A 24378-nucleotide genomic window follows, 5' to 3' on the forward strand; every position below is an offset into this window, starting at 1 on the left:
CCTAGATGCTGAAGAGGCACGATGTCCCAAATTCCCAAGAATACAGTACAGCTTCTCCTCTGTCTGTGTCTACATCATGTGGCTGTCTGCCTAGGATCAGTAAGGAGGCTTGTCTATAACAAGGTTATAAGCCCAAATGTAATGGATGAGAGGATGAAGGTGCTTTTCACCCACTGAGCCAAGGAGAGAACATGCAGTGGCAACTGGTGTGTAAAATCAGCTGGTTCTACACAGCCTGCTATTACATGAGATATCTTTGAAATGATGTTTGCGCTCTATAATTCCTCCTTAATTATCATATTCTAAAGATTACAGGTTAGTGAATGCAGATGCTGTAATAGGAAGGGAAATGCAGGATGCCACGACAGTCTGTTGTCAATACAAATAGCAACCAATAACCAGGTTTCTGTGTTGGTCCCTGCAGCAGTGCATGCCTTCAAAACATTACTCCTGTAGCTTTTCACCTGTGGACGGACCACTCTGAGGGAGCACAGCTGCTATAGTTTTTTTTTTCTCTAAAGAGTGGATGTTGGGAGCACCTGGCAGGGTTCCTACTTTCGTTTTCAATCGCCACAACAACAAACCAGCGTGCAGGGATGTAGTAGGATGATTTTATATTTCCTTTAATGTAATGGTTTAGTCACTGTGTAGTTGTAGTTTCTTTTGCTGCTTGTGTTTAATCTTACACAACTTTCCTTCTATCCAGCAGACAATGTGGGTGTCACAAGGCCGAGGATGAATTCAGTTTAAGGGAGGGATTTAATCAGGCATGAAGTAATTGGGTTGGTTTGTGTCAGTGGAAGCGTGTTGCTTCGTTCAGTACACCATGCGGTTGGTTGTGAGTGGCCTATTGTATTACTGCTCTGGAACATTTAGAGGAACAAACAGTCACATAAAAGAAAACAGATCCAGTAGAATACAGCTGGTTGGGTTTCACAGCCTTCAACACGCATTAGGAGCAACCAGAGTCCGTCTTCTGTAATTATATAAAATGTTTTTACTCACAGTTTTATTTTCATGTCGTCAAACCTTCACCTGTCTGAGGTTGGAGTTTTTAAACACGAGTTGATGTTATTTTAGGTTTAACTTCTGCATCTGAAGGCGCAACGTTCATGCTAGTTTTCATAAAATTTCAGAAAATTGGGAAATGTGCTTTTTCAGAATGCATTGATCTGAAGGAAATAAATGCTCAACTGTGGAATTAGTTCAGTAATAATGTATGAATCTACCTCATCAAACGTCTATTAATATACATTAAATTTGTCAAATTAAATCTGACTGAAAGGAAAAGAACATATGATGTACGAATAATATGTATTGTGCATTTTATGTAATCGATACGTAGCAAAATAATAAGAAAGCTTGTCTCCTCATTCTGAACTGTGTGTAGTTGTGGAACTACCTGCACGAGGCGTCATAACAAACTATCATGAGATCTTGACACAGATGATTTGGTGCACAGCTCCCTAAGAAGTGCCCTCTGGTCAGAAGAAAGCCTATTATGAAAAGGGAGGGGAAGAGACAGCCATAGGAAGTGAGACTAATGGACTAAGATAATCTAATCAGGGTCCAGTGCAAAGAACTGTCTTTTTCTCAGAACTATCTCTCATAACTGTCTCCGAAAGACAAAATGTTGTTGACAGGCTGTGACAACTAAAATAATACGCTCCGAGAGATGTAAAGTAGGAATGTGCTGTGAAGGTGATGAGTGGATAAGAAGCTTGACACCCGGCAAAGACTAACAGCTCAATACAGAGCTTACATTGTTTTCATCAGTGGTGAAAACCACACAAGACATTCATCAACAAACTCCTGAAGAGGTCTGATTTGTCTGCAAAGCAAAAGCCAGAAAAAAAACGAAACCTGATCAGAACATTACCTCGAAGAAAGGCTCTAATATTTTGGCTTTATGCATGTGTGTGTTTTGCATGTATGTGTGTGTGTGTGTGTGTGTACGTCCTCAGGTACGTGCTGGGAATGTGTGCAGGATGAGCAGCACATTTGTGACATTAGCCGAAGTGTTGGAGGCACGAGGGGGGCCTCTGCTGGAGGAGGAGGTCTGGTCCCTGCTGCTGGGCACTGCAGAGTCTTTAGTGGATGTCTCTTACAAAGGTAAAGCCTTTTGCATGTCCCCCTCCTCTCATCGTAGGCTCACACACATCATGTCTCAACACTATGGCATTATGTTATTTCAGTGTAAATGTCACATAAAGATTTGAACACATCTTGCAGTATTTCTGCTTCGCTCCGTGTGACTTTACCTCAGAACTGTATCAGCAGAATCATACATATTATGGACTTCCTACTCTTTCTTTTTTTTTTTCAGGTCACAACAATATGTGTAACATCATAAGCCCCACCTCCTTGCTGCTGTCAGCCACTGGTACCTTAGCATTTAAGAACTGTGGCCTATCAGATGAGGTATCCACCTTCACCGCTCCAGAGATGCTGCAGGGCCGTGCCAGCTCAACCAAACCTGCCATAGAGAGGGTCAGTGCACACATCCTCATGTCCTACCAGCTCACAGGGAAGTCGATGTGGGACTCTAACACTGAAGGGGATCAGTCCATAGTTCCAGCATCTTTAAACTCTGCAGTGTCTAGATCGGTTACAAGCCACTGCTGTCACATCCTGATTTCCTTTGTGAGTGTAAAAATCTCAGGATGTCAGGAGTTGAAGGACACCAGAGGTGTGAGCTCGCCATCTAGTGGCCGAGCGCAGGAAGCTCTGCACCTCAGAGCTCTGATCCAACATTGAGTAGAAATGCTTCTAAAGTGACCCCCAAAAAACGCATTAGAACATTTGTACGTACAGGAAAGTTATCAAATATGTGTGCGCTTGTCTCACAGATACTTTTCCTTAATGAGTGAGCATTTATGTTAGATACATTTGCCTTTAAAAGCTGCAGGAAATGCTACTAATTTAAAGACAAAACATGTTAGCAGTCATATTATTAATGTGCTTTTTCTTTTTGACTATTAGGTTTGTTATATCAACCTCTCAATCTGGTGGATATTTACCACAAGATGTTGTGTATCAACATAGTCCCACATTTTAAATCCAAAATATCAGACTTTACCAACGACTGACACTCTGCTCTGGATTTTAGTCATAGTGCATGGATCAAATATAATAGAGGTAGTTGGTAGTGTCACATTATAGCAATATGTCCTACCTGAATGTTGTTAACTAGTTCATTCTGTTGCACAGATGCTGGTGTATTCACTGGGTATGACTCTCTACTGGTCAGTTGATTTTCACCTACCTCAAAATCAGGTGGGAGCTCCTGACACAAGGCCACAGTTTTTAATTCGGCTCCATCACAGTCCCACGCATCAGTCGTCATAATTATTTCCCGTCCTCGCTCCTTCCAGCCAGTCCAGTTGAGTGACCACCTGAACAGCCTCCTCCTCAGCATGTGCGAGGACCAGGCCCACCGTCGGGTAAACCTCAACTCCATCCTGGAGGCCTGCGAGTCTCAGCACAAAGCCTCCATCCTGCCGCCGCCCACCCAAGTCATCAGACAGCTGGTGGAGGAGGTTTTTCATGAATCAGTGAGTCTAGACATCTTCCCACAGTATGTTCCCGTCTGAGAGAATTCCAGCTTCTCTGTGTCACAAAGGCATAACAAGCTGCATGATGAAAAAGAGGTTAAACTGATTGTAAATAGAAGCGGTGTGTTTTTCCTCCAGATGGACCATGGCTCTCTGTCAGACAGTAACGTCCCTTTGAGTGGCAGGAGCCAGATGATCAGAGAGAGACTTCATGGTGAGCATGCATGTTAGACTCCCTTCACTTCATCAGATTATCTTCTAATACAAATAATACATCCAAAGCATCGCATGAAACAGGAGAGAGCCGAGCTGAAATCATAATAAGTTTGACATTAGCGATTTTCTTGAATAAGGGCCTTTGACAATCAAGCAGATCTTTGATCAGATAATGTTAAATCAGTAAATTTAAGTGCTCTGGGAAATGAGTAGCACTTTGACAAATACCTGGAGCTCAAGCAGCAGAAGTTAATGGCTGTGCCTCTGAGATATGATTTAAGAAAACTCTAAATGAATATCCTCTAAACAGAGACGGTACTTTCAGAATGAATTCTGCAGTCTCATTTCTCACTCTGAGATTTTTAGCATCATGAAAATAAACCTATATTGCGCTTGAGTATCCCACTCTGCTGTATGGCTTCTACTCATTCTTACATCATAAATCAATATGACTTTTGACCCTACATATTCACAGAAAGCAGCTGCAGCCGTTGCTCTTTTGACTCAAGACGGCGTGCAGGTCAACTGGATTAAAATCTTAACCTAAAGCAAGTGCAGGATTAAGTTCACGCTAGAGCCAATAATCAGATACTGAGTGTAGACGCTCCAGGTTAAACCCTCAGCCAGCCTCCGTCCTGTCCAAACATCTCAGTGGGAGCAAAGAGATGGACGAGAACGAGACACTGCTGTCATCTTTCATCTCTTACCTGCCTGACAGGAAAGAGAGGGATATTTTCAGACTTCAGTGAAGGGAGTGCTGAAGGGAGAAGATACTCAACGGACTCTGACTCCAAGTCAGGTAGGCGTGTGATGAATGGTAGAATGGAGGAATCCTGAATATTTAATTATGTGTTTGTGCCCAGTTAACACAACAACCCCTAACTCTGCTGTGTTCATGTCATTATTAATTAAATGCAATATTTTCATCAGTAACTTTTCCAGTGTGTTTTCCAGCAGGATTGTTTTGTAAGTGTTCATTTTATGGCTGTTTTTTTTAGGGAGTTTACTTCAGAGACCTTGGAGACAAAGACCAAGGAGCTCTCCCACACCGTTGTACCAATCTTCTTTAGACAGGTGTGTACTTTATGCACACACATGTACACACCATCACCATCAACATTTTAGCTGCTGTTAGAAACTATCGCAGCTATCTGTGTGTATGTGGCGCTCCCTCGTTGTCTGCAGTGACTTTGAAGGGACACGACATTGTCTCTGGGTTTGACTTTTCCAACTCGTCTGTACATCTATTACACAAGCCGTCCTTCCCCACCGCTCTCTCTCCCCTCAGACTCCCTCGTGGGGTTCGTCACAGGGACAGCAACTGCAGTTGGCTTGGTAGGAGCCCCCACCACGACATCTCTCCCAAGACATCAGGCAGATCTCACAGTCCTTCCATCACCTTCAGCGAGTCCTCACTCAGCCTGAGCCAGAGGAAAGCTAAGGTAAGATAAGGGATTTTTTTTAATGTCAGTGACATAAATGCAAGAGAAATGTTTTTGTACAGAGGATAAACTAAAAGTGTTTGTTGTGGATCTGTACTACAAGCAGCTTTTCCACTATCGTAGGGATACTGGTGTGCAGTATTTAGCTGAAAGAGACTGACAATGAACTGAGGAGTATTTAGTAGGTCAAATTTAATTCTAAGAGCAGACGGCAGAGCACTCAGCTACGCATAAAAGCCTCTCGGATGTGTTGCTGCTTATTCATATTCTAAATTTTTGTGTGGCCAGGCTTTGGGTCCCGAGTTCGTCAGAATGCCAGACGAACAGCACATTGTTCTCGAGCTACCGGGATCTATTGTGGTAAGTTTTGATTTCTGTTCATCTTCTCTGTATCCGTTTAAATGTAATTTGCTGGTTTTTCACACTATGCAAACTTGTCTTTTCTTGCATGCTAAACTATGTCCGTTTGCATAATTGCATGCACAGTATTTGTATATTTACGTAGACGTACGTGAGCGTGTCTGTAGCTTTTTGTTTTATGTCCATGTGTGCCTGTCTGTGTGTGTCTGTGTGCGTCTGTGTGTGTTTCCACCACAGTCCAGAAAGGGACGCTCTTGTGCGTCCCAGAGAGAGGTGACTGTAGTGCTGCCTAACGGACAGTACGTGGTGGTTCGCTGTGACATTAAGTCCAAAGCAAGAGATGTGTTTGACATGGTGGTGGCGCATGCAAACTTGGTGGAACACTTCTACTTTGGTCTTGCCTTCCTAGATGGTAAGAGGACATATTATGTGGGACCTAACCTGTGTTTTTTTGCACTGATTGAAATTAATTTCAAAGTATCCATAGTGCAGCCTGTGATATTGTGTCCTCACGACTTGCATGCGGGGTGAACTTGGGATATTTCCGTTATTTACATCATTATTTAGTTTATATCTTCGTGCTTGTTCTGTTGTTTATTTCCCCTCAGAAGTCTAAGGTTTAAAGAGCCTTTTCTTTTCTGCAGATGATGAATATTTCTTTTTGGACCATGAAACAAAAATCTCTAAAGTTGCACCGGACAGTTGGAAAAAAGGGCAGATATTCTCCTTTTTGGTGTTTCTTCGAGTCAAATTTTTTGTTGATGATATCGCCTTCATATTGTAAGTACAGAGCTGGTGCTTTAATTCATGGAACACATGGTTCAAAAAAAGCGTTGCCACCTTTTACTAAATCTTTTTTCCTGTTTCCAAGGCACAGACTGACTCGTCACCAGTACTACCTACAGATGCGTAAGGATATCTTGGAGGACAGGCTTTACTGTAATGAGGAGACAGGCTTGTTTCTGGCTGCGCTTGCTCTTCAGGCTGAGTTTGGGGATTACATGCCAGAGGTGCCTAGGAGAAAAAGAAAAATGTTCACCTTGTGTCTGTAAATACCAGCATCATCTTTCAGCATGTGTCACAGCAGTGCATTTTGGTTGTTTTGTGTGTTTTTTTTTAGTTGTATGGTAAGAATTATTACCAGTCAGAGCACTATGTGTCCAAGAGGATGCTGGAGAAGCTTGCCCTACCCAATGTCAAGGAAGAGTTGCCAAGACTGCATGCAAGTCATGCCCAGATGCTCCCTGAAGAGGCAGAAACAGAGTACCTAAAGGTCCACTCACGCACAGAAACACAGATTCCATTATCCACTTTGTTCTTTGGTTGTATTTTCACTTTGCAATATGCTAAATTAATGAGCCTGTGTTCACTTGTTATATATTTCTACTGTTCCACTTCCTGTAAGTCTAAATACTCACATATGGACACACACAGTTTAAAGAAAATATACCCCACAGATTGCCCAGCAGTTGCCGGAGTATGGGGTCATGTTCCACCGTGTCGGGAGGGAGAAAAGGCCGGTGGTGGGAGAGCTGGTTTTGGGAGTCTGTGCCAAAGGAATCATCGTGTACGAGATGAAGAACCATCTCCGTACCGTCAACAGACGCTTCCTCTGGAGGGAAACTGACTCCATATCCACTGGGGTAAAAATAAGTGCTAGACTTTGCTATATAAGATATTACTTTGCACATCTTATTTTGTTAGAAAGCTCAAAATAAATGTATGATGACTTGTGTCTGTCTTTCAGCGGCGTAAACTGATTATAGAGTGCGGCGGGCCCAGCGGGAAAAAGCACGGGTTTGTAACAGAAAGCTCAAAAATAGCACAGTACCTTCTGAACCTCTGCTCAGCACAGCACAAGTTTCATAGCGAGATGACGTCACGCCAGCTAAACCACACCATGATACCAGGTGGGAAAAGTTTCAGTGATTGTGTCGAATGTAATGTTTTTGACTTTGACAATACTGGTACATATTAAAAGAAAGCAGCTCTCAAAGGTCATGATTGAAAATAACTAAGAATATCTAACGTCTGATCCTCCTCTGGTTCTCCAGATGAAAACATGTCTGTCTATCACGCTCGTAATTTGAACCTGAAGCGGATGTCCTGCTCAGAGGGCATGTTGAACCATGTAGGCTTGACACCAGGTCAACCAGACTCCCTCTCCAAGTCCTGTGATGATCTGACGGCCAAGCTGGAGGCGCGGCTGCGCCAGCAGAGACAGATGAGGAGGGAGATGAGCAGAGAGTTGAACAAGGAGCTCCCGGAAACAGGAGACGTCAGGGACTTGAAAGAGCGACCATGCTGGAGGTAGCCCTCGATGATGACAACATTCATGCCCCTCGTACAGAAACATTTTCTCTGTGAACATGAAGGAAATTAAAGCTATTTAATGCAACTGTGCACATGTGTTGTAGCACTCCGGAGCCCATTCCCAGGATGATGTCTAGTGTCTCACTACAGAAGCAGGACTCTGACACCTCTTCCTCCATACGGGGTGAATATGTCTGTTTTTTTAAGGGAAAAATCTAGTTTAAGCAACTGTAGTAAGGTCTTGGTCCAACATGAGCCTCCTGCATAGCTCTAATCCTCATTCTTCCAATAGATATTCCATCATTTTGAGTTTTGATGGTTGTGGTACAGAGTACTGTCTCACATATTGCTCAAAAAACCTTCCACAGGTATTCATTTCGCTTGAGATCTTAACTGCAAAGGGCATAACATAATTTATGGATATGTCTGCACTGGTTTTGTTTCTGTGTGTTTGGGTCTTATTCCTCTGTTCATAGACAGAACAGATTAAGTGATTCAGAAATGCTAAAATTACTCATAGGTGTGAATGTGTCTGTTTCTGTAAGATAATCATTTGCTGGACTTTTGACCTCTCAGGTATAGATATAATCTATGAATGAATTTACAGTGGCCCATGTTCATATGTGATTATCTATACAAAGCATATGTAAACATGCTTTGCAGTTGACACACCCACCAGGACCCCACCAGAGAGAGAGATAATCTGTGCGACCCTGAAGAAAGATCCCAAACTGGGATTTGGTGAGTTCAATTAGGCGGCCTTAGCTGTGAACCTAATGTAAAATGAATGAGCACCGTCCCCTGTATCTGATTCTTTAACACCAGGCTTTTGTCTTTACTTCCTCTCTGGTCCTGTTTCAGGCTTTGTGATAGTGGGTGAGGACAATACAGGTAAACTTGACCTTGGGATCTTCATTGCGTCCATTGTGCCTGACGGCCCGGCGGACAAAGATGGACGAATCAAACCTGGTAAGAAGCACCGACAATGGGAACTGGAAACATAGACGGCTTAAGAGACAAAACTGGGCTGCATGTGACACGTGACAGCCTATAACAAGGGTTTTGATATAATTTGTTTTCCAGGTGGACGTCTCATCTCCTTAAACAAGACTAGTTTGGAAGGAGTGACATTCAGTGACGCTGCTGCCATCTTACAGAACAGCCCTGAAGAAGTGGAGCTCATTGTTTCTCAGCCTAAACGTAAGGTTTCCATACATTCATGCAGTTTTCTTAAATCATTTGCACTCTTATTATTTACAGTAGTGAACCTTAATAGAACCTATATGTGTGCTGAGGTCCTTTATCCCGCCTTGTTGTCTTCCTACCAGAGTGCCTGAAGGACAGGCATAGTTCCTTGAGCCAAAGTACTCTTGGCTTGGCGTTGGAGAGGGGCTTCGGTTCGCAGACCACACTGAGTGGCACAGAGTACCGCCCTGCCATGGAGGAACTGGAGGAGGCCATCAGTCTGTCCAACATGGCAACCCCGAAGCAGAACAGGAGGCTTCATATTCCTGTTGTGCGAATACACGATGCCCAGGTTGGAACCAGTGCTCAGCTTACAATGGTTGGAGATAAGTGACTTTGTTTCCATGGAAGCAAAGCTGTCAACATGAGCTCAAAGCTGATAGAAGAGTTCAACCAGTGCTAATTGTTAAATGGATTAAGCACTCTCATTAATGTGATAACAATCTTAATTGTTGCTATATTTTCCTCAATCATCCCTTTCTAAATCTAAATCTAAAACTTTTTCTCTTTTAACTCTTTCTTGCTCTCTTCAGGATGCGTGTTCCAGGTCCCCCTCTATCTTAAGTCTGAAAACTGGGGAGCGGTTTATCGTGGAGCTGAAGAAAAGCAGTGGTAGTCTTGGCATCAGTGTCGCTGTGAGTCAAATATTTCTACAGCATTTAACACAGCTGACAGTGTATGAGGTACATCTAGCTGAAACTAAGCCTCCTGGAACGGTCCTGCAATATTCAGGTTTAGCTGGAACTATTTTAGACACATGCTAATTAAACTAAACCTCTTTATAGGAGTTTAGGTTCAGGTTAGTTTTGATTTCCACTCCCCACTGTGACTAAAAGACTAGACTGTGCCTAGATAGAAAGCCTTGTGAGTCAACCCAGGTAAAACCAAGAGATGAAACCCAGCTAAATTATGCCAAGAACTTGTGTGCCAAACCGATTTACAGGCTAAATGTGGAAGGGGAATAGGTAACTAGCTATGTGCAGTAACTTGGATACGTACACGCTGAGTCAGTGGGGTTATTTAAGGCCTGTGACACTGACTTGTTTTGTTAATTTGATCTATTTATTTTGTGCGAAAGGGAGGGTTAAACACCAGTGTGCGATTTGGAGGCATCTATATCAAGAATCTGGTGCCTGGAGGCGCTGCAGAGCAGGACGGGCGCGTTCAGATCGGTAATGTTTTCATTTGTCTTTTCAATATGTTTTAAGGTTTGATTACATGTTCACTCAACTTCTGATTAAGTGGGGGAAGTATTAGAAAATGCCTAATGCAAATTTCTCATCTGTGAAGTCTTTCCTCCACATCTGTCACAGACCTCATCCTTTCTGTTATCTAAGAGGAGATCATACAAAAGGGCCCAACAATTTCTTCAACATCCTTAAACAGACATTAAATAATTTAATGAGGATTGAAGAATGGTACCGAGGCCCTCTAAGACGAAAGGTGTAAAACGGGCAAAGGAGTATTGAGGGTGTTTTTCAGGCATTTTACAATAACATTATTATATATAGCACAGTATGGATGTGCCACCAGAGCCAGTGTGCTGTATCTGCTTCGTTCATGCTTCAGTGAGCAAGAACGACTTTAAGATTTGTTGACATGCCCATCAACCACACACACACACACACACACACACACACACACGCACACACACACACACACGCACACACACACACAAACCGTTTATGTATTGATGTTGCTAATGATGATGAGATTTGTTTTTGTGCATATGACAGGTGACAGACTGCTGGAGGTTGACGGGTCCAACCTGCGGGGCGTGACTCACCAACAAGCTGTCGAGTGCCTCAAGAGGACTGGGGAGGTATACAAACACACACACACACACACACACACACACACACACACACACATGCAAACATGCACATGCAGTACAAAACAATTACACACGAACGTACTTAATCTTTAGATTTAAATTCATGCTCAGAATCGAAACAGTGTCTAACAATGTCTAACAATGATGACAATCCTTCTCTAACATTACCAAAGTAGTTTTAGTTTCCTAAATGCAGCTATTTCACAAAATGTAAGTGAATCATTAAGGGATGACAGACCTGACCCTCACGTGAGTTGTTTTGGAAAACACTATTTTATCATTTTGTTGCACGGACTTGTTGGATCATTAAGATCTTGAGAGGCTTTTGCAACTCACTCCATTCAAAGCCGATTATGAATGTGCACTGAAAAGAGCACATTAGCTGATGGTAATGTCCATGATTTTCTATGGTGGTGCATGTTGAGGTATAAACTACTGAACATATTAAGGGTTAGGGTTATGGTACGTGTGTGTGCATCTGTTTTTCATAGGTGGTGAACCTGCTGTTGGAGAGGGAGCCCACCGTAATCTTGGAGCCCAGACCTGACTCACCCTGCCCCCCCATGGCCCACAGTCCTTTGAATACACAGCCCCCCAGGACTGAAGTCTCTATGGAAACGACCTTGAGTGGTCGAGCCAAGGACTACAGCTTTGTGACTGATGGTGAGAGGGGAGAGGAAGGGGCACAAACGCTCACAAAAGAAAAAAAAAAACAAAACAGAAAAGATAGACAGTGTCAGGCACACACACACACACACACACACACACACACACACGGCCCAGAGGTGACTGTGAGTCATCTGACAGCTACATTGTGGTTGCTGTCAGAGTCATCCAGAGCTGACGCTGCCTCAGTCCCTCGAGACTGCATCCACTGAAACCTTGAAGCTGCCTGTTCGGCTTAATTAAAGGGACAGTTCCTCATCTCTACAAAGCTTTCTGTTTTTACTGGAAATGGTACAAAGAAACGTGAGGATAAATAGACATTATTGCAAAAAATGATCATCATTTTCACACAAAGACATATGTGTTGATGCAAATGGTGATGAGTTTTAAAATTACGACGTACCAAATCGCAGCCCGCATTACAGATTAAAGATTACACAACACAAATTAATGCTCCAAGATTCCCCTCCATCTGTTCTCTTTCCTAGAAAACACGCATGAAGTGGTGCTGAAGAGGAGTTTGTCCGGCCTCGGCTTCAGCTTCAACATCTCTCAGCTGAACTCGGGGACAGACCGTGGCAGCGTGGTCCGCATCAAGCGCCTGTTCCCGGGTCAGCCAGCACTGGAGAGTGGGCTGCTGCGAGAAGGAGACGTCATTCTGTCGGTCAACAAAGAGCCCGTCAAAGATCTGTCTTACCAGGTGAGGTTAAAATGATTATTAATCCTTATGTATTTATAGCAGTTACTTAACCGCATGTGAATTTCTGAATTTATAAATAGAGCTTAGTTTTTACAACATTAAAGGAGGACATAAGAAACTTAGTGCACAATGTGGTCATTTTAAAAGATATACTGCTAAAGTCTAAAAGGTGTTTGAACTTTGTTCACTAATGGCAGCACAGTAGGTGATTTCTTCTGTGGATACATAAGTGTGAATGGGCTGGTGAGTATATGAGCAACTCTAGTGACCCTGCTTTTTCTCAAGACCTCAACCACGTCACTGGTTCACTAATCCTTTAATCTCATACTACTAAACATAGCAAGTTGCTTGTGTCACAGTGTTTGATGTTTCTTTTAATCCTTTGTGTACTGCCAGGAATGGCGTTCACACAGGTGCATTTAAACAAATAACAATGAAATAGATTTGGACATTTTGAGTCCGTTTCAAGCTGAACCCAAATCCTCTGTACTCCAACTTCCCCTCACCTACACACACTGTTGTTGGTGTTGTTTCAGAGGGTTTTGTTACTGCTACGTGGAGCTCCATCAGAAGTTCATCTGCTGATCTGCCGACCTGGTTCTGCCGTACTCTTTGATATAGACGACAACACACTGGTGAGCTCACACACACACACACATGTGTACATAGAGAAAAAAACACATAGGTTGACCCAGTAATCCAGACGGACTGTCTTATCTCCGGTCTGACTGTAGAGTCCTGCATTCTCCCGAGAGGTTCGATCTCTGTCTCTGGACATCCGACTGGGAGAGGATTACAGCCAGCTCCTTAAGTATCAATATGATGCCAAAATAGCCCAGAAGCAGCCCCCGACCCAGGAGGAAGATCTGACCAGCACAGCAGAGAAAAGCCCAGACCCTCCTGCAGCCCCAGCACTCCCAGAGACCCAGGAGAGTGTGGATGGTGAAGCGCAGGCCATCCAGCCTCCCCCATCTCCTCCTCGCTTACCCCCGTCACCCACCTCGCCTACATCACCCCCTTCACCAGTCTCTCCAGCCTCCCCTGCCTCTCCAGCATCACCTGCCTCACCTGTCTCTGGCTCTCCACCAGCCCCACCGGAGTCACAACCAACCTCTGGGGAACCAGAGGAACAAGTAGAAGCAAAGGAAAGGGAAAAGAACGGAGAAGAGGAGGTTGCAACGACAACAAGCTCACCTGTGATGCTTATGGATGTCTGTCCTAAGACTGCCTCGAACTCGGTATATTCCAGGTACTGTATCAGATGTAGAACCGCATGGAAAACTATCACATATTATTTCATTTCACCATAATTAAAAAATGTTTGTACCAATTATTCTTCTTTTATAGCCTGACGAGCCAAATGAAAAAAATTGTACGTACATGTTCCACAGAGAATAGAGCCACCAACTAATTAGAATTGCTTCAACAACAGCAAAACAACAGCAAAATGTGTATGCAAACTTCTCACGCCACTCGGGAGGAAAATCTAAATCTCCCAGTATATATCTGCATGTTTAGTGCTGCATTAGTGCTGCAATAGGAGCTCTTAGTGCCACAGCAATACTGCATGTTACTTTTCTAGAAAATTGCAATATAATAATAGACTAGAATGATAATCAATGCTTTTGGCCTGTTTATTGACCAAGAGTTCTTCATGGTGTTTTTAATTTAAATGCATGTAAATAGCGTCCCACCAGAAAAATTATGAAGTGGAGCTCTGATTGGCCAGTTGCTTCATGCTGGTGGGAGTTATGTGTCTGATCAGTCATAATGTTTATAATGTCTCTCTTTTGATTGAGATGTTGTTTCATGTAGCCTGCTCTACATACAGTATGCACTGCTTGTTTATCTGCAGTGGAATCAGAGAGGAAGCAGATGGAAGCGTGACCTACTGCCTGATGGGAAATGGACTTACTATCATGGCAGATGAAGAGTACCTGACTATCAGCTCCACACTGGACCACCCTCACAGCCTTCCTTCCAGTCTGGCCACTCACACTCCAGCAACCAACCTGACAGCCCTCCGCTCCCAAACCCCCAACAGCTCCTCTGGTTTCAGCTCTCAGAACCCAAACCTCGGCCCTCACGTCCCCACCACCACCACCATCTCGCCACTCAGCTTCTCGTCCGACACCCCGACCACTTGCTCCCTGGTCCACCCGTCTCAGCCGCTCACAACACAGCCACCGAAAGCCAAGCACCACCCGATCCAGCAGGGGCTTCTTCCAAGCCACTACAAAGCCATCTCCAAGAACAGCAGGCCTATGGGGCCTCCACCCCAGCCTCCTGCTCCACCGCAGACCCCCATCACAGCCCAGGTCATCCCGTCTGTGCCTCCCTGTGCCAGTCCACCTGCCCCGACGCTCTCGCCCACTGTGCTGTCCTCCCCTGGCCAGGGCTACACACAGCTGAGGGAAGAGCCGGAGAAGAAAGAAAGGGTATACAAGGATGATGACGACGAAGAGGACGATGATGAGGAGGAAGAGAGTCGACGAAAGGCAAGTTTGTGATGTTTTGTGTTGTTTGCACACTTTACCTTGTATCTTCCCCTTCCAGATTAGTTTACTAGCAGAAAACTTATAAACATTTGAAAACATTTCCGTGAGGTTTGGTGAATAGATTAGCTTTGGTAAAATTAGCTGATCAAACCAAGACCGAACAGAGAGAGACATACTGTAGATGATCCACTGTGATCGTTTCCCAGGTTCAAACAATCAACTTAAAGCTTTTCAATTCAATTTCAATGTCTTCTTACATTTCAACTGTGGTGCCATTATCTAAAAACATGAACTATAAAGACCGCTAAGAGGGATTTTTGGGGATAATGTTTCTGAATGTTTCTCAGCATAAATCCTTTAATTTACCAAACCCTGCACTTTTACTCATATGCTTTATGTGTCACCCTTATGCAATATTTAATACTGTATAAAAAGCTATATACACTATAATATCACAGATATTGTATCATGGTTGATTAGAGCTGCAAAAACAAATGCATTAGCCTTCTCTTTCACTGTACATCATGCATCCATCTCTTTCTCTGCATAACAAATGCTATGCTTGGGTGATGGGAAACCTGTGATTAGAGGTTAATCTTAATTTTAATCTTAATCGTGAAGTGATGGAAATTACATCTCAGTGTTTAAATTAGCCGGAGAAGTTGTGTTGCTTTTTTTTCTAAAACCCAAACTGTCGTTGTTTCTTGCCTCGTCAGGGTTTGGTTAAAGAGTTTGAGCTGACTGTGCTTCTGACCAAGTCCAGGAGTGGAAGCTTTGGGTTTACCATCACTCGAAGCAAGCTGGACAACTGCTATTACATACAGGACATACTGGACAATCCTGCCAGGGCAGATGGACGACTCAGGGCAGGAGACAGGCTCATCACAGTACGCACACACACACACACACACACACACACACACACATCAGTATGTTTCTGCTCATTTAAAAACATTTGTTGTGAACTTTCTGTTGTGTTGGACATGGTGACTGTGAGTCATTCCTTTCCAGGTAAATGGGCATGACGTTACCAGCGTGGCAGACGATGTTGCCATGACGATTCTCAGGTCATCTCCGAGACGGCTGAGTATGACCCTGGGAAGGGCGGTTTCCAACCTGGTGGCACCGCCCTCCTGTGACAGCCTGCCTGATGTAGTCCTCTACAAGACCCCTTCGGGACAGTTAGGTGGGGCTCTGTACATCTTATCACACACTTTGAAGACACGGCACATCACCGGTGTTATTTGACTTCATCTATGTATGTATGTGTGTGTGTGCACCCTCCAGGTATAAAGCTGACAGGAGGCATTGGCAGCAAATGGCAGGGCATTTACTGTCTGGAGGTGGTGCCAGGCTCGCCAGCCAGCGAGGAGGGCAGCGTCCAACCCAATGACAAGATTCTCTACATCTGTGGCAGGTGCACCCTGGGAATGACCCTGGAGGATGCAGTCAAAGCCTGCGAGATCGCCCCTCGCAAAGTTAAACTTAAAATCATCAGGTATGCACCCTCAGAGAAGAGAAAGGCACTCAAATACGTGTTAATGTGTTTGTTTCTGTGAATGATTCTGCTGTTTGTGTCTGTCACAGAGAAGACCAGCCAGTGAACCCCAAGGCTAAGTGGAACGGTAAGGGCCTCAGAGGAATTTATGGGATGGTTTCATCTGCTTGAGTGACCCGAGGACACGTAAACACTATAGTTTGGTTGTTATATGCACTGATAGATCGCCTAGAAACCAGATATGTTTGTGCTCAACTGAACAATGATAATTTAAGTTCAATCATTACCAGAAAGAGTTCTGGGAGGAAAGTTCATGTACATTTGTTTAGATTTCCTCGCACAATCTATGGTAGCAGATCTCTAAACACATTTTAACTGTTGTAGGTCTGTTTGACTGGAAAAAGGACAGGAAGTTCTTTGCTCGCTTTGAGGAGCCAGTCTCCCCAGAGAAAGTCTCTCCTACTGAAGATGGTGAGTTTTTTCTTCCTCTCCCTCTTTTATTTCTTTGTCTTTTTCCTTCAAACTCTTGCATGTTCTATCAGCACCATAACTGGCTCCCTTTTACCCTTTTTGCCTGTTGCTCCTTTGTCTGCATGAAGCCAGAGCTTGGTGCTGAAAGATCTCTTTGCAGCACTGTGTGTGTGTGTGTGTGTGTGTGTGTGTGTGTTTGTGCATGTGTGTGTGTGTGTGTGATCCGAATGCTGACAGACAGATCCTGGGCTCTCACAGCAGGATTAATAATTAGCAAGCTTCAGGCCCTCCACTGGTGTATTGGACTGCAGAGCTGTAGCCATCATACACACTCTCACACACACACACACACACACACACACACACACACACACATCGAGACAGTGCCATACAGCCAGTGGTCCACCGGGCAGGTAGCTCAGTTGCCTGGTGACGGTGCACGCAGCTATAAGGGACAGTGGAACGGGTCAGTCTGAAAAGACGAGCCTTGTTCACCTGTCATAGAAGAGAAGCACCCATCAACACTTCTCTTTCAAAATGGCCGAAGAGGTGGGAGGTTGGTGTGTGTTGTTTTTTTTCTCTGTGTCTGTTGCGGAAATGTCATTGGCTGGAAAACTGGAGATGTTTTTGTCTGAAGTGGCTGCTGATTCATTCTTTCATTTTTTCAGCCGAGCCCGTGTGTAGGACCGCTGGAAATTTCAGATGTCTCTCTCTCTCCCAAGAGCAGGATGTAAGTTTCTGAACAGATTATTTATCACTCTTTCTGGTGTGTCCCTTCATTTTTGTCACCTCCCCACAGCTCTTTCTATTGTTTTCTTTTTAAGTGCACATCTTTTGAAGTGTCCATTAAAAGACGGACTGTAACATGACACTGTGCGTCAATCAGCGGGTGCATTCTCTGCTGGGGGGGGGGGGGTCACTTTCTGCATGTGTGTGTGTCTGACAGGCTTTCTTTACACCTGATTCATGTGTTAACAACATAATGGCATTTTTCTGCCGAACATGCCATGCTTCTGTAAATACCCAGCACTCGCTTTTCCCCTGTGCTGATTCCTCCCATTTTTTTTCTCCTCCTTTTGTCCTCCCTCCCTTTAGAGTTGCATCATGCAAGTGGAGTTCACAAAACCAGATGGAGGAGGTCTTGGCTTTGCTTTGGTTGGTGGCACCAACGGCAGCATGCTCAGAGTGAAGGAAATCTGCTCTGGTGGAGTAGCTGAGCAGGACGGCCGGCTGAGAGTGGGAGATATCCTGTTGGAGGTAACAACCCATCATTCAGCTTGACTGTATTGTTCCCGGTAGAGAGGAAAACCCTGATCCTCACTGTGAACGTTCTAGGTGAACGGTGTGATTGTGTCCGGCCTGAGCCACAGTAAGGTGGTGGATATCCTCCGTAAAGCTGAGGGCACCGTACAGCTCACCATCTGCAGAGACATCCTGCCCATGACCTACTCCGAGTCACCTATACAGCCCAACATGTCCGCTCAGACTGAAGCAATTTTAGCCGAGCAGCCGGCTCCTGTGTCCGGCCCCGATACCTGCTCCTCTTCTGACGTCATGCTGAACAAGCCAGTGGAGCGCCCCCCTGGTATGATGTCTGACCATTGTCTTTCCTTTTGTTGGGAATTTTTAGAAGCTCGATAGTGCTGATTTAAGAACTGTTGACTCTCGAGTCAGATTTAAGTTACAAAAATTGGGACTTTGACTCGTTGCTGTGCTTCTAATCTTACGCAAGACTTTACTGTGTAAAGACACGACTTCATAATTTAGATTTAACCTGATCTGATAAAATCATAGATCCAAAAATATAAAAACTCAAGGCCACACAACCCTTAAGGATAATCGGTCTGAATAATGAATGAACCAAGGCTGTATCCTCATACTTAATTATTAGGATTATACAGTGAATAAACTCTTTTTTAGCTATATAAACATACTAAAACACAAATACTTTGTCTTTTAAATGGGCAGTATTTAAAGACTCACTGTAAATGTGTAAAATTTGCAATTTGCCTTTGAAGACTTGTGACTTGACTTGAATTTGCCTCAGGAATAAAATATTGTCCTGATATTATTGTTTCAGAGGCGACTTCAGACCCCGTGGTCACTGAAGCTGGTGTGTTCATTACCTCACCACCTCCTCCACCACGCCGACTGACTATTGTAACAGATGAGACTACAATTATAGAGGTAACACACACACGCATACATCAGTGCATATACACAAGTAGTTAAACTATAGTGTAGTAACTGTGATGTAAACGTCTGGTGTAAACCATACCCCTCCTTACCTCTTTACTAACATCTACTACTAACATCTTGCTCCTCCTGTCTGTTGCCTCCTCTGGCTGCTTGTCTGTGGAACAGGAGAGCTGTAACAGCACCCCTTCTCATCAAGCTTGCTGCCCATCCCTCAATGTCACTGACATGTTGCATGGAGCTTCTGACAGGTAGTAACTTCCCAAAGTACACTCCTCTTGTATTGTCTGTTTCCTCTCCTCTCCTCTCCTCTACCCCTTCTCCGCCTCGTCCACCTGCTTCTTCTTTTGTTTTGGTCTGCTGGAGCTCCACTTTTAGCCACAAGGAGGCAGCAGAGAGCAATAAATAAACACCACTTAGGGATAAATGCTGTTGCTTACAGGCTGTGAACCCTAATGAGACAATAAATAGTGTAACAGTTAGGAATTGTGAAGTAGTATTCCCTGTAGCCTCAAAACAAAAAGTATGACAGAAGTATAAAGATATTTTAGCCTCTTGTTTATACTGTATTTTAGGTGGAAAAGTCGCAGGGAAAGGAAGCTCAGCCTTGCATGATTTCATCCCCTCCTACCGAAGAGTAAAAATGGTCTGGTCTCACCCCTGCCCCCTGACTCCCCCAGGAAACAAATGGTGACCAAACTTTTGGACCAGTCCTGCAAAGACATTCGGCAAACCCAGTCAGACGGCTGGAGCAGCGAAGAAGAAGATGATGTATTTAACGCCACCGGTCAGGAAACGACCTCACCCCAAACAGGTGTCTGTTCCTCTACTCTTGTGCTGGTGTGTCACAGTGAAAACTGTATCTGTGCAGAGCCACACGAGCAGCCCTCGTCCTCATCTTCTCCTCCTTTCCTTCCTCAGGCCCACCCATAGTATCAGAGGATGAACTGGCCAGTCTAGCTCTCATTAGCCCCTCTAAGACCAGCCAGTATTCAGGCTCCAGGGTCAAAGCTCTCATCCAGATTCTGCAGCATCAACTGGACCAGCAGGAACTGATCAAAGAGTTCATGGTGTGTTATACAGCACATGTTTACCCATCAGTGTCATTCACAGTTGTAAAATTGCCTCATCAAATGATATATTGACCAGTTTTGGTGCCATTTAACCTTTAATTGATCCTGGCTGGACTACTTAAAGGAGATTATTATATATATTATTATATTCATACTGTACTTTCACACTTAAGTGGTTGCATTTTCTTTTTGTCATCACATTGTTGTGTCACCTCAGGCTTTGGAGCATCTGAAGCCCTCTGACAACTGTCTGGTGGGAAAAGCCCCTGAGAACAGAGATAAGAACCGCTACAGAGACATCCTACCCTGTAAGTCTGAAAGAAAACTTCTGTTAACTTTTACTTTCTTTCTGCAGAATCTAAACTTTTACTTTCTCCATTTGTTCAAACCTCTGTGCTTCATTTTATGTCTCCCTATTGGAGTTTTTTTTATTGGTGAGCTAACGCTTGTAAAAGCTGGATACTCACTGACTTGGCATTTATAGGAAAGTCTGTTTGTTAGCACTTTTGTTAGCTGCTCAGTTTAAGCTGACTGGTTGGTCTTTACTGAGGGGAGTGGAGATATTTGTTGATAACACTTAAGTAATGTCTGCACAACAAATCATTTCCCACATCAGTATCCATTATTCTTCCGCATTTATCATTTTCTTGGAGTCAGCCAAGTGTGTGATGATGAAGAGGATATCATTTGTTACCAACCTTTTAATTATCTGGGATTTATATTTTTAATTAATGAAGCAGCACCAGCAGACAATAATGTTGCAAACTGTATTGTTGATATTAATCTCAGGGGATAAATACAGAGAGACAGTATGAAAGAAAAGAAGACGTGTGTGTGTGTGTGTGTGTGTGTGTACATATACTGTTTGATGATACTGAAGAAAGATCTTGTAATTCACTCCCTCATACATTTAGCACTAGTGGTGTTCTTAATGTAAACATAGCTGCACATACAGCAGCATTTACTCCTCCAGGCCTCTGAGTGTGTTTGGGTGAAAAAGGTAAGAGCTGAGATGAATGAACACGATAAAAAGGATAGTTACCTCCAGTACCAGTACCGCTGCACCTCCCCAAGTGCCTTGCTGCTTGTAACCTTTTGCAGCTGTTGTTTGTGCAAAAAGTCCAGGAAAAGGGGGCATGTTAGTCGCCCATCCGATCCACTGCTTGCAGTCTTTTAACTATTTTATTTAGAAAGCATGATTTCCAGGCTGTGGCTTAACCCAGAAAACATTCCTAACTGCCTTCAGTCTATCACCCCTCTCATCACCAACAAACTTCTGCACAGCGCAGGTTTGTTGAGCCCGATTCCAGACCTGGGAGCTGTTTACTTGGCTTTATTTACTGTACACTTACATTACGCGCTTTTGGTAAAACAACAAGGTACGCAGTGTTTGTCGTTTATGATCAAGAAATGAACAGATACATCAAACATCAAGCATGCTTATGGAATTTGTTTATTTCAGTGATGAATTCCATTCATTCAACACACACACACACAGAAATTTTACTGTGCTCTCTCCGTTTTCCCTCCCTCCCCCCCCCCCCCCCACACACACACAGATGATGAAACCCGTGTTGCCATTGGAGACAACCAGGACTACATCAACGCCAGCTACATACGCATACAAGTTGGCGATGAGAAATTCTTCTACATCTCCTGCCAGGGCCCTCTGCCTTCCACGGTGCCGGCCTTCTGGCAGATGATTTGGGAGAACAAATCTGACGTCATTGCCATGATGACCCAGGAGGTAGAAAGAGGGAGAATCAAATGTCACAAGTACTGGCCGGAGAAGCTGGGTGTGCCTCTGGACACGGGCAGGTACCAGCTTCACCTGGAGAACCAACAGTACCTGGAGTACTTCCACATCAAGGTCATCCGCATGGTGGAGACAGAGGTGAGAGGAAGACCTGCCTGCCTGTCTGATATCATTTATATTCTGGTTTACTCTAAACTTTCACGCTGAGGGGAAAGATTTCATTTTCACCTTGCATTGTTATCACAGACCAGTGAGACCCATTTTGTCCGTCACCTGAAGTTCACACACTGGCCTGACCACGGCGTGCCGCACAGCTCTGAGCAGCTGGTTCGATTTATCCGCTACCTGAGAGCGGTGCACCAAAAGGGGCCGGCCACCGTGCACTGCAGCGCCGGCATCGGACGCACAGGAGTTCTCATCTGCACTGACATTATCCTCAACCACATTGAGAACGATTTGCCTGTGAGTTTCCTCATAAGTTTACCAAAACATTTTTGTGTGTTTAGTCGTACTAGTAGCATCTAGCGGTGGCAAAGTTGGTCATTTGTACTAACATTCATGGTTCCCAGAGGATGAATCCTAAATCTATTGTGATCCTCTGACTTTTTCTGAACTTTAATTACTTTGATTATCAATTTTCTCTAGTGCCATTATCAGGGGTTTTATTTGCCCAATAGTTTGGTTTTATGGCCACATACCTGAAACACTGATTTCACTCCCATCGTCCTCAACTGTACTTTGTGTTTAGCATTCATTGGCACATATAGCATAGCTTACTTATATGCAAAACTAAGTTGGGGAGCAGGGTAAGCCTGCTAAACATCAGCCTGTTGGCAATCTATCATTAGCATTCAGCTCAAAGCACCACACTGCCCAAGTACAGCACCACAGAACCGCTAGCACGGCTGCAAACTCCTAGTCTGGATCATTTATTATTAATATTAGAAAGGAGTCATAGCCATAGACTAGTTCAACACACACTGTTGTTGTTGTTGTGCTTAACCTCCTTCTATCTCCGTCTTCAGATCAATGTGAGTGACATCGTAAAAGAGATGAGACTTCAGCGGCATGGGATGATTCAAACTAAGGTCAGTGCCAACAGAAGGGTTAAAGTTCAAAGATCAAGCTTTAAAAGAAACGGACAGTTCCCAAACGCTAGACGTGCCCTTTGTGTCTCTCGTTTCAGGAACAGTACCTCTTCTGCTACAAAGTCTGGTTGGAGGTTTTACAGGGCATTTTACAGCTTCACGGCAACCAGTGGCAACCGGAAAGTCCCAGAGACCACAAAGTAGTTTGAATGTTTCCAGTTCACCTACCTGTGAAGTCTTTCACAGCACAGACTGGTGACACCCTTTTCTTTGGCTGTAGTTAGTTAAGTTAGCTATAACATGAAACCTCTACTTACTCTCTGTTTTGATACTTTGTGTTGAGGCCTATTGTTTAGTGACAATGACTTCACCTCTATTTTTTTTTTGTTCTTGTATGTGCTCTCGGTGCTGTGATTATGTGAATTTAATTTAGATCACTGAGGTTGTTTTGCCTTTTCGGGCTTAGTGACTCGCCTTCTGTCTCTAGCATCTTTTTTAAATTTGACGTCACTGTTTTGAATGTACCACGTTCATTTTTCTCCATGTCCATTAATTTTGCAAATTGCATTCATGTTTAAGTCATATTGCATGGGATTTAAAATCTGGTAATATTCACATCTTTTATCTGGCACTAATAATGTCAACAAAGTGCACAGGTGTACAGTAAGATCATCACAGTCTCTGTTTGTAACCTTGATGAGTAGCATTTGATTAAGCATTGTGTTTAACATTTCATTAAGTGCATTTGTAGCCTGGAGAAAAGGGCATTAGCAAAAGAACACTATTGATTTTTCAGTTCATCATCTAAGGAAATGAAAAGAATCAAGTGCCTTGGAATGACTCACACCGCTTGCTCCACACTGACCCCAAGCTACTTGTCACAAGCGGTTGGGGACGAAGAGCAAGAACCTGATTTGAGAGCACCCGGCGGTGGTTAGATTGAATGTGCAGCTTTCAGTCTGTTTTTTGGTCTGAGGAGGATGTTTGGTTGATCCAAGCAGAGGAGGATTACATCTCACCTTTTAGTTAGTTCAACTGTAACTTAGAAACAATGTGAAGTTTGCACACCGCCTTTCAATCTTTTTTTTTTTTTTTTGTTTTTGTCTGTTTGTTTGTTTGTGGGCCCATTTTATACAAATCACTATCACAAGGAAAGTCTTACTACATATAATCACAACTTGCACATCTTAATACAGATAAAGAATGATTCAACATAACAAATGTTTGGATAAATTAATAAATTTTAAATTCACTCTTTTACTAAAATTTGGACGAGATGTTAATATTAAATATTCAGAGTTTTTGTAAAAAATAAAAGAATATAATATATATATGATATGATATGATTAGTTTGTGGGCTTTTAGGTGTAATTTGTTATGTGACGACATCCTTTATCTGTATTCCACAGCTATTTTAATACAAACTCAGCCAAAAATGCAAAAAATATTATGAGGTTTACAAACTTTT

The 24378-nt window shown here is 43.5% G+C and overlaps 1 protein-coding gene across 1 annotated transcript; it reads left to right on the forward strand.

The window, feature by feature from the left end:
- The first annotated feature begins 1988 nt into the window (after positions 1-1988).
- ptpn20 (protein tyrosine phosphatase non-receptor type 20) lies at positions 1989-23249 on the forward strand. The gene is made up of 46 exons (XM_070840897.1): positions 1989-2112; positions 2327-2490; positions 3211-3276; positions 3375-3554; positions 3693-3768; positions 4489-4569; positions 4769-4844; positions 5059-5212; positions 5501-5572; positions 5810-5984; positions 6217-6352; positions 6444-6582; positions 6693-6845; positions 7030-7215; positions 7320-7482; positions 7627-7882; positions 7990-8069; positions 8549-8626; positions 8747-8854; positions 8969-9085; positions 9214-9422; positions 9664-9765; positions 10209-10302; positions 10867-10952; positions 11456-11627; positions 12119-12330; positions 12867-12965; positions 13065-13579; positions 14186-14828; positions 15545-15715; positions 15840-16014; positions 16116-16326; positions 16416-16453; positions 16711-16797; positions 17466-17527; positions 17893-18054; positions 18133-18382; positions 18878-18984; positions 19162-19244; positions 19674-19807; positions 19915-20063; positions 20284-20374; positions 21626-21960; positions 22069-22284; positions 22848-22910; positions 23009-23249. Exons 1-46 carry the CDS (start codon positions 1989-1991, stop codon positions 23117-23119), a joined length of 7161 nt encoding a protein of 2386 aa, XP_070696998.1. The 3' UTR covers positions 23120-23249.
- The last annotated feature ends 1129 nt before the right edge of the window (positions 23250-24378 follow it).

This window comes from Pempheris klunzingeri, chromosome 12 (genome assembly GCF_042242105.1).
Source record: "Pempheris klunzingeri isolate RE-2024b chromosome 12, fPemKlu1.hap1, whole genome shotgun sequence".
Classification (NCBI taxonomy): Eukaryota; Metazoa; Chordata; class Actinopteri; order Acropomatiformes; family Pempheridae; genus Pempheris; species Pempheris klunzingeri.

What these genes read in the sequence shown, in the direction of transcription:
- ptpn20 (XM_070840897.1), top strand. Translation starts at nt 1,989, where the DNA reads ATGAGCAGCACATTTGTGACATTAGCCGAAGTGTTGGAGGCACGAGGG. An exon ending in CTACAGCTTTGTGACTGATG is followed by an intron (nt 11,628 to 12,118) that starts GTGAGAGGGGAG and finishes TCTCTTTCCTAG; the next exon opens with AAAACACGCATGAAGTGGTG. An exon ending in CTACAGAGACATCCTACCCT is followed by an intron (nt 20,375 to 21,625) that starts GTAAGTCTGAAA and finishes ACACACACACAG; the next exon opens with ATGATGAAACCCGTGTTGCC.